This window comes from Penicillium psychrosexuale (genome assembly GCF_028828465.1).
Source record: "Penicillium psychrosexuale strain IBT 29551 chromosome Unknown utg000004l, whole genome shotgun sequence".
In the NCBI taxonomy this organism is placed as follows: domain Eukaryota; kingdom Fungi; phylum Ascomycota; class Eurotiomycetes; order Eurotiales; family Aspergillaceae; genus Penicillium; species Penicillium psychrosexuale.
In genome coordinates this window covers 7,838,169-7,851,036 of record NW_026643189.1, presented here as the reverse complement: position 1 = coordinate 7,851,036, position 12,868 = coordinate 7,838,169, and the positions used below count along the sequence as shown (strand labels likewise).

At 48.8% G+C, this 12,868-nt stretch overlaps 5 protein-coding genes across 5 annotated transcripts; 3 read left to right on the top strand and 2 right to left on the bottom strand.

The window, feature by feature from the left end:
- Nucleotides 1-85: 85 nt before the first annotated feature.
- Nucleotides 86-1,242, bottom strand: N7518_008840 (alpha/beta hydrolase; the record flags this gene model as incomplete). The annotated part of the gene is made up of 2 exons (XM_057189767.1): nt 86-952; nt 1,009-1,242. 2 exons carry the CDS (start codon nt 1,240-1,242, stop codon nt 86-88), a joined length of 1,101 nt encoding a protein of 366 aa, XP_057041470.1.
- A 318-nt stretch (nt 1,243-1,560) lies between these two features.
- N7518_008839 (uncharacterized protein) lies at nt 1,561-2,808 on the top strand (the record flags this gene model as incomplete). Its single annotated transcript, XM_057189766.1, has 5 exons — nt 1,561-1,859; nt 1,918-2,102; nt 2,171-2,209; nt 2,262-2,352; nt 2,406-2,808. The coding sequence occupies 5 exons, from the start codon at nt 1,561-1,563 to the stop codon at nt 2,806-2,808; spliced, it is 1,017 nt and encodes a 338-aa protein (XP_057041469.1).
- Nucleotides 2,809-3,729: 921 nt separating this feature from the next.
- N7518_008838 (uncharacterized protein) lies at nt 3,730-4,661 on the bottom strand (the record flags this gene model as incomplete). The annotated part of the gene is made up of 2 exons (XM_057189765.1): nt 3,730-4,248; nt 4,314-4,661. 2 exons carry the CDS (start codon nt 4,659-4,661, stop codon nt 3,730-3,732), a joined length of 867 nt encoding a protein of 288 aa, XP_057041468.1.
- Nucleotides 4,662-5,889: 1,228 nt separating this feature from the next.
- On the top strand, nt 5,890-6,312 carry N7518_008837 (uncharacterized protein; the record flags this gene model as incomplete). The annotated part of the gene is made up of 2 exons (XM_057189764.1): nt 5,890-6,198; nt 6,256-6,312. The coding sequence occupies 2 exons, from the start codon at nt 5,890-5,892 to the stop codon at nt 6,310-6,312; spliced, it is 366 nt and encodes a 121-aa protein (XP_057041467.1).
- Nucleotides 6,313-9,960: 3,648 nt separating this feature from the next.
- N7518_008836 (SLC26/SulP family anion transporter) lies at nt 9,961-12,551 on the top strand (the record flags this gene model as incomplete). Its single annotated transcript, XM_057189763.1, has 2 exons — nt 9,961-10,422; nt 10,482-12,551. The coding sequence occupies 2 exons, from the start codon at nt 9,961-9,963 to the stop codon at nt 12,549-12,551; spliced, it is 2,532 nt and encodes an 843-aa protein (XP_057041466.1).
- Between the last annotated feature and the right edge of the window lie 317 nt (nt 12,552-12,868).

The following is a 12,868-nucleotide window of genomic DNA, read 5'->3' as shown; positions in this document are numbered from 1 at the left end:
TTGACAGACTAGGTAGTGTAGCGAAGGAAAATGATTGAAGTATCAGCTTTGGCCACAAAAAAAAAAGAATTTTCGCGTCCACAAGTTACGTCCGCTCCATCCACTGCTGCAGAACATCAGCAACTTGCAAACTATTCTTCTCCATGAAAACCAAATGTCCATTTCCATGGATGCCGATATCTGCCAGCTGGAGATGTTGCGCCGGGACACCTGCCTGTTGCAGAAACCGGACTGTGCACCAGTCATACGGCGCGTGGTAAGACGATTCGGTCGTCACGACCAGGACGGACACATGAGCAAGATTGACGAGCTGTCTCGGTGCGGGGGAATTGGCCTGAATTACGCAGTCGGAATACAGCGACGAGTTGGAGGGGATAACATGCTTCACAAGGTCGACCGGATCAGCCACAGCAGGCGAATATGTTAGGGGGATGTCGGTAAGCCCGTAGGCGCGCGTGGAGGAGTTGCTGAAGATGGCGTCCTGGAACGGAGGGCCGGTGGGCTCGATCGAGACGATGGAGTGAACGAGATCCGGGCGCACATCCGCAATGAGCCAGGGCATACATCCTCCCTGGGAGTGGGAGAGGAGGATGACTGGGGATCCAATGGTGTCAAGCAGGGCGGCGCCGGCGGCCTGGACGGTCGACTGCTGGTAGGTAGCTGAATTGAGGAATTCGACTGTCGAGGAATAGTAAGTGTCGAAATTCCGGTCGCCCATGACGCCCGTCCCGTTCCATTGGGTGTGCAGGGACGCTTGCGGCCAGAGGTTGTACAGCTTCGGTGCGGTAAAGCGCTGCTGCAACACCTCGGCACTGTAGGTGCTCAGCGTTCCATTGCCAGGGAACCAGGCACTGCGGCCGCGGAAGGTTTGATCGATGATATAGCATGCATATCCCTGAGAGAGAAAGTAAGACGCCCAGCCTTCCCCTCCGTCAGGCTTGTTGAGCCAATTCTGCCAGCATCACGGTTAACCTCTGGGAAGGGAGAGAATGGTTCAATGATACGTACGGTGCCTGTTTGAGCTTGTCCATGGATGAAGACAATTGGATACGGCTTGGTAACACCCGCGGCCGGTGTCAGTTTTTCCACGTACATCTGGTCCGCAAAGATATGTTGGCCAGCATCATTCTGAATATATTGTCCTCCAACATACATGTACGATCGCTGGGCTGGCACCTCACCGCACCAGCCTGAAGCCGCGGCAATTGCCCAGATCAATAATAATCCTGTCTTGATATGCATTTTAAGGGGATGGCCAGGGGTCAACGGACCGACAAGGATCATCAGTCAATTTATCTACCGGACTTCCTCCGCGGTCGGCCTTCTTGTTGGCCCCCACACGGGAACTACATATTAACGGAGAGATGGCGAGTTCACTAGTTAGAAGCTAGGAAATTACTCCGTAAATGGATCCTGAATCCTTCGATCTTGGAATTCCTTTTATGAGTAATGCTTGGAAAATGGTTGGGAAGTGCTCCCTTTTGATGAAGTTTCTGTAGTCTTGCTTCTGTCTCTTCTTTCCCTCTTGCTTACTTCGGACTTCCAGAGGCTTCAAAGGCCATGGATTCTACCCTCATCATTCTTTGGGTATTTACCTGGGTGGCAATTGGCTTAATTGTCCTTCGGCTGTTAGCGCGGAAATTGAGAGGATACCAGTTCGTCCTAGGCGATTATTTCGCAATGGGAGCGATTCTCTGTGCTGTCATACGCCTCGCCTTGGTTCATGTTATTCTCATCTGGGGAACCAACAATATGTCTAGCACATTCAGACGCACGCACGTTTTTACCCCCGAGGACATTCGTCGTAGAGAGATCGCGAGCAAATTCGTGCTCACCAATCGAGTGTTCTATAATTCATAGTACGTGAGTTAAACGGAATTTAAGGTCGGCTATTTCTCTTTCTCATATTTCTTTTAGTCTCTGGTTGCAAAAGTTGGTTCTGCTTGATACCTATCGCAGACTGCTCAGGCAACTTCGCTGGGAGAAGGTCACGATGATCTCCTATATTGGTATATTCGCAGCGACGTATGTAACCGTACAGACTGTGACTTTCACGGAGTGCGATCCATTCAGTCATTACTGGATCGTATTGCCGGATCCTGGTATTTCTTTCCCTCTTTCTAATTTCTCTCTTATTTTCGTGTTTCGTTGAACCTTCTAACCAATGCAGGCAAATGCTGCCAGGCACAGCTCCAATTGATCGTCCTCGGTATGCTTCCAGTCGGAAAAATCGGTTCAATGTAATACCTCTAACATTCTAGTTTCCTCAGGTGTGTTGAATGTCATCACCGATATTATGCTTATCGCCTTGCCGATTCCAATCCTGGTTCTGGTTAAACGATCCGCTGTTGAGTGAGTCTACCCATATCACCATATGAATTTCGTTGACGCGCTCTCTCCGCTAGAAAAATCCAGCTAGCGGTCCTCCTCGCCGTCGGTCTCTTCATCGTCGCAATCACCATCGTTAGACTACCTCAAAATGTCAAAAATCCCACTGTACAAGTGAACAGAACGACTTGGGCATCCGTCGAGTTGCTCGCTGCCGCTATCGTAGCCAACGCTCCAGTTCTGTACGGACTTCTGAAGGGGCGGAGCCAAAGGTCCAAGTACGCCGCATCAGGAGCCGGATCAACTGAGCCGTCGTGGCAGGGACTTCAAAAGAGGTCGGCAAACGAGCTCGAATTAGAGCTGCAACGGATCAGTCACAGTGTGGGAGGGCCTGTTCTCGGTTCAAAGATATCATCCAGGAATTATTTGGAGATCGATGGCGGGAGTAGTCAGTCGTTGACTCGAAGCCTAGATAAGTAGGGAAAAACTCGTACGGAGTATAACAGAAAGGGCTTCAAGCCGAGCTAAACGTGGACTTTATAGTCATTCGGTTTATTCGGAATTGTCCAGTGTAGCACTAGATGCCCAATATTAGTTTGTCTTGTGTAACTCATGCTGATCCCCTTTTGGCCCTATCCCAAAGGTAAGATTCGCTGGTCTCCTAGGTACGGAGTGCGCTATGTCAGCGACTTTCAATACAAGCTTGTAGACATGTTGCGTATCAAATTATCTGTGGATTCCCTCTATTAGGAAATGGCAAAAGTGTAAATTATTTTTCTAGACAATTTGCCATTTGCAACATCCTTTTAACGTGGTCGCTTGTATCAATCATGCCGCTAAGCTAGGAAACTTTCCCCTCCGCTCTCTGCTTTCCCTTCTCTCTAAGTCTCGCACCGTAGGTCCATATAAGAAAAGGCGCTGGCAAACCGAAGCCAATCATGATGAACGCCAATGTGCTATTTCCCCATCTGTATCCAGACGATCATATAGAGCCGGCGCGAATATAGGGAAGCAAAACCCGAAGATACTTCGCAAGAATTGACTGGAGGCATTCGCTGACGCCACGTATTCCCTGTAGGACTCTATGACATACTGCTGCATGGCTTGATTACTGAGAATCACTCCACAGCCAAACACCGATGCTCCAATATCGACGACGACCCACGGAGCCGTTGCTTCCGCTGACCAGCCATACCATAATAGACCGGCTATCAGGAAAACAATACCTGGAAACATCAAGGGAATTCGATATTCAGGTGCCGTCTGTCCTCGTTTGTGTGTCAGATACTTCCAGAGCCAGTCGGTGACGCGAGCGCCACCTTGAGAGGCGACGGTATAGCCGAGAACAATAGCGACATAATGAAAGCCACTGATTAACACCGATTGATGATATCTCTTTGTTCAGAGGGAGGCAAAGCTGGTGAGGACAAAGAAGAGAACGCCATAGTTGTAGGCGAGAAAGATAGCCATGATTTGAATAGTCGGCTGAGTCGCCAGCATCCAACACGGGCGCGCGAGACTATAGCAGAGCTTCCTTGCCAGTGGTTGATTGTGAACATCGGTCTTGGTATGAGAAGGCCTGCTTGTCTCCTTTTGTAATTTGATGGCCTTTCGATGAAGCAACAAACGATGATAACTTTCCGGAAAGAAAAAAATTGCATAGATAACCAAAGCAGCATCGAAGATGGAAACAACCCAGAAAAGCCACCTCCATCCGATTTTTGTCGTGATGATACCGCCGAGGATAGGGCCAATAGCCGGACCTAACAAGGGCACGAAAGTTGCGATCGCATAAGAATGACCGCGCTGCTCCGGATGCCAACAGTCTGCCAGCACCGGCGCTGTGGTTGCAAACTCTGCACTGCAAACTCTGCACTGGCTCCCAGACCACTCAGAATCCGCCCAGCCAGTAAAAGGCCCCTGGTGTGAGCAAAGCCGCAGACTGTGTTCCACAGTATATACCAGGTCGAAGACAAGATCCATACCCATCGATGACCGAACACTTCGGCCAAGGGAGCGAGAACCATCGGTCCAAAGGCAAAAGCAAGCACGAAAATCGAGACCACCATGTTGGCTTCGCTCTCACTGATGCCGAGGTCGTCACCAATATTGCCCAAGGCAGGTGCCAGCATGAATACACTGATAAGGGTCACCATGCCCCCAATGGAGCACGGCAAAGTGATGGCCCATCGCTTGGATAGGGTCCAATTGAATGGACATGCAGGATCGCCTGGACCCTTCCATTCTACCAGTAATTCGTCGCTTGCAGGATCGGGATCGGGATCCGTATGTATCCATACTTCGCTCAGCTCGGATGTACTTGGTTTTTCCATTCCATTTGAATGATCAATATGATAATAGATGCAATGAAAAACAAATCGTTACTATCTACGAAAAGACAGAAGATGGGGAAAGCAACAATTGATACTGATTTATACTACGGAGTACCTGGTCGGGCTTGTTTACAACAAACAAAGAATAGTCTTCCAAAAGTGCAGGGGTTAGCAGTAATTCCCGTCGCTTCCGGATCATCTGTTGTCCAAATGAAAGAGACACCTGATCTAAGTTATCTAATCTGATCTAGGAATTGGGCCTCTAAACTAACTGTTGAGGTGCATAGCTGCCTGATGCATCCCTGCTAGATCCCTGTCGTCAATCGAATATGATTCTCCCAACTATCTTTGCCATTACTAGCAAAACATCGAAGCTTACTGAACACACCGCAAAAATATTCTTATTTTGATTGTTTCCTTGCAGTTGGATGTGTGAGTAAAGACCCTCGGAGAGATACTACTGTCGCTGCTTTTCGAAGGACGGTGCAGGAGGTTTGAGATACGGCCGGAATCATGTCGGCCCTCCTCTCTCGAACATGATGGCTTGCTTGGCCTTCGCGAATTCCAATACTGGATTTAGACATGATTCTAGACAAACATTTGGACGGATATTGTGTTGGAAGAGAGCTAGGCCGAATGCCCTAATATTTTGGCGCTAGAGCTCCGGCGAAAGGAATCGACTATAGCCTTCTTACTGATTGTTCTCTGGGATTTCAATCAATTTGAAACGGTTAAGCCAATCCAATGATCACTATTTCCTCTAGATCAGTATCTATCGTTCAACTGTTCTATTTGGAGCTCTGACTAGCCATCTACATACGAATATGCAGATAAAGATTTTATACCATCTCTATACCATGTGCTTTTGCTAGATGAGAAACCTCGCTGCCATTGCACACTCCCTCGCTACGGTGACGCAACGCGGGCGCTACAAATTAGGTGACTGGCTGCATAATATTTCGGGGGAATTTGCTAGATAGAGCTATGTACGGCATGTATGTCCATGGGGCATCCAGTTGATCTTCGATGTCTTCAATGCGCAGTTATTTGGACCAAATGAGAATCTCACGTAAGCCCCCATTGCATCACGTGCCTTCTGTGTACCCATTAAAAGAGGGGCCAGCTTTAACTCTATCGTTCCCTCTACGCTTTCCGAGTGTTTTCGATAGCCTCTTCAGTCTATAATTATTTAACTAGTCAATAAGTCCTCAGTTATCAAGTCTTCAAAATGGCCCAAAATGAGGATATCAACCCACGCCCATTCAACCCCCGCCCATTCTGTCCGATTCCCCGAGTCATCGAGCCTCAGCAACGTATTAAGCAGCTTAGAGAATATTTGGAAGATCCGGCCCCCAAAATGCAACGCCACAGAACTAACATTCAAGGACTCATCCGAATGTATGAGACTGGGGAACTCGGGCCCCTTGTCTTTCCTGGTCAGGAGACGATCTGGATCTGCGAGGGGAAGATCATGGATCCGCCGCCTCGCCTTGATGACCTTGTGCACATTATTCCACATTCTGCTGTATGGGCCGAGGTTAGTTTCAACCTTCTACCTTCGCTACATTTTAATAATTCCTAACCATTCATCTAGGGATTTTATCAGCAGTTGATGCAGCAGACTTCTCCCCAGATAACTACCTTGAAATAGTGATCGAAATAGTGGTGTGGTATAGTGGCCTAGGATTGATCCGAACCAGAGGGATGAGTCTCCGTGGCGCACTAGAACTACTATATCTCGTTGATTATCGTTGTCAGTGCTACCCTACATTCTTAATGCTGTCCTACATAATCAATCAAAGTTTACGATGGTCGCCTTCGAAGGGAACCTCGAAGGAGGAAGTAACTCATGTAAGACTATCAGGGTGAAGATATAATCCGGAAGCAATCCTAACAAACATCGCTTGGCCACATGGAATTAATTGCTTAATCACTATGGTGCTATCAGGATACTGAGATTCCATATTAGAAGCATTCAGTTCGCCTTTACCAAACTGATAAAAAAAGAACCCTACACAAGGTGGAGTCACAGTGCAGACCTACTGACTGAATTCCATTTTACCAGAAACAGCTCCAGTGTACTGAACATTTCCATTGTAATACAGCAAAGGAACCTTCAAAGTTCAAGTTCCTCTCAGAGCATCGCCACTAGGATCAGGCAGACAGGACTGATGGTCAATGACGCCTAGAAAATGATCCGGGCATTTCCTTCATGCATATTTGGGAAGCAAATAGCGGCACAACAACCTTCGTCTGAAGAGCAGTGGAAAGATGGGTAAAACGGCCCTTAGGGCTATCACAGAGTCTAGGACCAAGAAGGCACTCGATATGTCTGAGATAGCGTCCGATTGTACCTTCTAGTCTCTTTTCGGCACATCTTCATCATGGCTATGTACTTGTGAAGGTGCAAAATCAACGTCTAGGGTAATGTATACCTTCTGACATGATAGAAGAAGTGACAGGAAAACTGGAGTTGCAACGTAGCCCACGAGTGGTATGAAGGTGAACGCCGTACTCGTAGTTATGTCGTAGATGTATAGAGAACTCGATTGTCGTGTCCGAACGATAATTTGAGCATCTTCCTGAACCTAGAACGCGATGACTAACCTCAATCCTAATTCGTGTGTTAGGGGAAGCGTTGATAACAGCGAGCTTCGCAGATGCTTGCGTGGATGCGTAAAACCGGGGTTCCGAGCCCGTCCGTGATCGTTCTCGGGAGCTTCTAATATTTTCGATCTTGTCATAACTCCGTTCCCTCTTCGTCTTGCGGAAAGTAGAGCTCGACACGTTCCAAGATACAGGGCCCTAGCTCACGCTTGGGCGCTAAGCGTAACGGAACTGGAATTGTTAGGTTCATGTTCGGTATGATGAGAGTAGGAAACAAAAGGATAATGGAGGGCAGAGCACGGGATCTGAGGATGAGTGACAAGATATTACTTACTCGACCATATATGCTGTAGATATCCAAGCTAAGACAGATAAGTGCATGCCCTTGTTGCTTATACTTGGGTTGAGAAAAATACGACACAGTCACACAGACGCAAGGGAGATGAGAAGAGACCCTTACTATGGCGTGCTCGGAATAAATCTCCAAAAAAAAGGGGACTCGGGGACCAGGAATACGGAATCCCGAGCGAGAATAACGAGGCTATGTTGGCAAGGGCGAGAAATGAACGCAACAGGAAAGTCAAAGCCCCACAATTTAACCAACCGAATCACTAGTCAATATAGGTATATGACAAGGTGCTCGTATAAAACAAGCCAGACGCCTCCCGTCTAGGCAAGACGAGGCTGAAATCGAAGGGCATCTCCGAGGAGAAAGACAAGAATAATGTACGATGTACTTCGTGTCGCGGAGACCCTTATTCCCATGAGCACGGTTATGCCACCATAACCATGTCTTAAGAGTCAGCTGGCTCAGATGAACGGCACAACGCCACATTATTTCCTTTTTGCCTCTTCCTATCGGCTGTTTCTTCTCTTGTAAGCCTCTATTATATCCACAAGTCTTGGATATGCGCCTATGGAACCCGAGTAGCGGCAGGAATGTCTTGCGTGATATGGTCGAAAGTGCCGAGGGATGCACTAGGAAGACTTAGCAAGAAACCAAGGTGGAAAAAGTAAACAGAGATAGTTGATACGTCTGCTAGTCTTGTGGCACCATGTTTTAAGTTAAGGGCGCATCTCTAAGAGGTAGTACTCTGTACTCCGTACGGAGTACTGCTTTAGTACTTTATTATTTAGAATATCCCGCTAGACGCGGGCCGACGAGAAAGCTCGATGACGTGATTTAGATCTTGATTGCGCCTTTACAAAGTGGATGAAAAGTCTGCAGGTGACAGGGGGAAGAGACCTGCATATGCTAGGTAAGCATTGAGCTATGCCCTCAAATTTTGCCCGTTGGAGAGTCGTAGCTATGTTGTATGGCTTCGTGTCGAGGGTTTCTCTACTGGGCTGACAAGGTTCTGTGAAAGCTGGTCACTTACGGAGTAGAAATTGCGTGACTACCTCCGTATGCAAAGAGGCAATGGCCTACGGAGTACTCCGTAAATTTTGTGTGCATGCTCCCCTACATCCGGAATATGCACCTAACAGATAGAGTAGCGCCGAGCCCAAACGGGACCCCACGCGACACCTTTGACTCAAATGGATTAAAGATGAATGGACTACTCCGTAACGGGTGGAAGGGACGCGGCAGATGAGCAATATAAATTAGATCCCGAGGTCCGTGTGGAGCTGCAGGCATATTGCTCCCGAGGTCTTTCCATTAAAAAAACCACCGTTGAAGCTATACACTTATGTAGACATGATATTCAAGGCGGTGGCCCCGGGCTGGAATAAAGTTAATCAGCTAAGAAGATTCTTGAAACACCAGAAAACCCGCCGGGGAACGTACCACCAAAGCGTGGAATCTCTTTTGTGCCTTTCACCATCTCTTCTCCAGATTGCGTGTTCTAAACGGTGTGTGATTGGTCTTTGGGTCCCACTCGTTGATCTTCTTGGCGCGAACCTCATCAGGACGCGTTGCCATTCGTCACCCAGAACCCCTTGGCACTACCGACAGCTTGTCCGGTTTAGTCCTCGGACGTTTATATTCGTCGAATTTATGATGACATGGACTCCCAGGCGAGGCGAATATCATGAGAACAATGAATAGTCCAAGGGCTATGCGTGATAGTGCTTAAAACAACCAGCACATAAAATTCAAGTATCCCGCCTCATCTCGACCACGGACTGCATGCAAAAAAAAACGGATATACTCCACGACCCGTCGTCATTTCTACCAGGCCGAGTGGGACCTGCGGATGTGCGAGATCGTCGGTGGACCCGGCTGCCGCGTGAAATTCGTGGTTTTTAACAACGTGGGCTCGCTTTCAGCCAGGTTTTGCTTTTTCTTGTGAATTTTCTATCTCAAACTTGCACTTTATACAAGTCTAGCCCTCGTCTAATCCTTGCAACCCTTGCCGGAAGTCCAACCCAAGCGAGCCAAGCGGAAAATTTCAAATCTTAATTTGAATCTGGGGAGCTCAGATATTGCGCCATTTGGGATCGAATCACGCATCCAACCTTGTTTTTATTTTCTTTATTCTTTATTCTTTATTCTTTATTCCTTATTGTCGTGCCATGGAAAGTGCATGATCGTCTGATTTGACATTTTCTTCTTATACTCTTGATCGTCACCACATTTCTAGGGTCTCCATCTTCCCAAGTCACCGCTGCCAACACACATAGCGGTCCTGGAAGCGTCGTCAAATCCCGGCATTCGATATTGTCAACTCCGGTCTGTACAAGCGTGACCATGTTCGAAAAATGGAGCGAGGCCAATACCAATATTGGCCATTCCCTGGCCAAGGTCCTCGGTATCAAGCTCGCATATAGAGACCCCCTGGGTGCTACCGGTGCCGGTGAGACCGTCACAAGAGGAGAATCGGCATTTTCCATGGGCACCGTCGACACATACTCATACAACGAGCCCGAGCCGACAAGCATCGACTGGGTTCGCGAGGTCACCCCGTCCGGAGCCCAGATAGCCAGATATTTCCTCCATCTGTTCCCTTTCCTCACATGGATTACCAACTACAACCTACAATGGCTGTTCGGTGATCTGGTTGCCGGTATCACCGTTGGAGCGGTCGTGGTGCCACAAGGTATGGCCTATGCTGAACTGGCTGGACTGCCGGTACAATTCGGTCTCTACTCCTCGTTCATGGGAGTTCTGATCTATTGGTTTTTTGCTACGTCAAAGGATATTACTATTGGGGTGGGTGATACTGCGCCCGGTCGAAACCAAAGTAAAACATTGCTAACCTCATCTCATAGCCCGTGGCCGTCATGTCAACTCTTACTGGAACTATCGTGGCCAAGGTCCAGGTGGAATACCCAGATTACCCGGCCCATTTGATTGCATCGGCCCTTGCTGTCATTTGCGGCGGTATTGTTCTAGGTTTGGGTCTTCTGCGCATCGGATTCATTGTTGATTTCATTCCTCTCCCCGCTATTTCGGCCTTCATGACCGGCTCGGCTCTGAACATTTGCTCCGGACAGGTTCCGACCATGTTGGGCGAGACGGCCAAATTTAGTACGCGCGGTGCCACCTACATGATCATTATCAACACCCTCAAATACCTCCCCACTTCGACATTGGATGCTGCCATGGGTGTCACTGCCTGTGCAATGCTGTACATTATCCGTTCAGGATGCACTTACGCCGCGAAAAAGCAGCCTGCTAAGGCCAAGATGTGGTTCTTTATCTCGACTCTTCGGACCGTGTTTGTGATCTTGTTCTACACTATGATTAGTGCCGCCACGAACCTGCACCGGAGGGATAAACCAGCGTTCAAGATCCTTGGGACAGTCCCTCGAGGATTCCAACAGGCCGCCGTGCCCACTATGGATCGTAAGATCATTTCAGCCTTCGCTGGCGAACTTCCAGCTGCGGTCATCGTTCTTCTGATTGAGCACATTGCCATTTCCAAGTCCTTCGGCCGAGTTAACAACTACACTATCGATCCTTCTCAAGAGTTTGTGGCCATTGGTGTGAGTAACCTTCTCGGACCTTTCCTCGGCGGTTACCCCGCCACTGGGTCTTTCTCCCGAACAGCTATCAAGTCTAAAGCTGGAGTGCGGACACCCCTTGCTGGTGTCATTACCGCGATCGTGGTGCTCTTAGCTATCTATGCCCTGCCCGCTGTCTTCTTCTACATCCCTAAGGCTTCTCTGGCTGGTGTCATTATCCACGCTGTCGGCGATCTGATCACTCCCCCGAACACCGTTTACCAGTTCTGGCGCGTGTCTCCGCTTGATGCGCTTATTTTCTTCATTGGTGTCTTTGTTACTGTGTTCACTTCCATTGAAAATGGCATCTACTGCACAGTCTGTGTGTCGGTTGCGGTTCTGCTCTTCCGTGTGGCCAAGGCCCGCGGTCAGTTCCTAGGCCGCGTCACTATCCACTCCGTTGTCGGAGATCACCTGTTGGATGGCGATGGAAAGTACGGATCATTCGGAACTAACAAGACTCCCTCCGACGATGAAGACCGCCACCGCCGAACTATCTTCCTTCCCATCAACCACACTGATGGCTCCAACCCGGATATCGAAGTGGAGCAGCCCCTTCCTGGTATCTTCATCTACCGCTTTGCCGAAGGCTTCAACTATCCTAACGCCAACCACTACACCGATTCCCTGGTTTCAACCATCTTCAAGAACACCCGCCGAACGAACCCGCACGCCTACCGGACTCGCGGTGAGCGCCCCTGGAACGACGCTGGTCCCCGCCGCGGCAAGGAAGGCAGCGACGACGACTCACACTTGCCCCTTCTCCAAGCCGTCATTCTGGACTTCTCATCTGTGAACAATGTCGACGTAACCTCAATCCAGAACCTGATCGACGTACGCAATCAGCTAGATATGTACGCCTCCCCCCGCACCGTGCAATGGCATTTCGCACACATCAACAACCGCTGGACAAAGCGCGGCCTGGCTGCCGCAGGCTTCGGTTACCCGACACCCGTCGCTAGTGACGGCGGCTTCCACCGGTGGAAACCCATTTTCAGTGTGGCCGAGATCGAAGGCAGCGCCTCTGCCGCTGCCTGCGCCGAAATGATTGCCAACCAGTCCCACAACAAGGCTACGGATATCGAATCCGGCCTCAAGTCCGATACCAACACAACTGCGTGTGAGACTGACGGCATCGAGACCGCATCCGAGAGCTCCGAGGTCATCCGCGAGGACAAGTTCCATCGTGATATCACAGACAGCAAGGCGTACCAGCGTCGTCCTAAGGTTGCGCTCGTGCAGGGCATGAACCGGCCTTTCTTCCATATAGACTTGACCAGCGCTCTTCAAAGCGCTGTTGCCAATTCTTCGGACGTGATTCCACACATTGAGTGATTTTTTCTTTCTACGTTTCATTTGCTCTTCGATTTGCACGGCATCTCTTTTGCTACCTTTTTGCATCGATTCAGTTGTTCCTCTCTGGCTTGGAGTCTGATCTGATATACCCCGATTTGACCTGTTAATATGATGTTGATGTTTTTATTTTCCCATTTTCCCCTCTGTACTTTTTGTCACTTAGCACTGGCTATATTGGATGTATTTCATGGCGTTGACCGTGAACAACCTGTTGTTGTGGTATATTCTTTCAGCACTATTCCCTTGATTCGTGTGGGTTGATTTGATTGATATGGGTCTTATTTATTGGCCCTTTT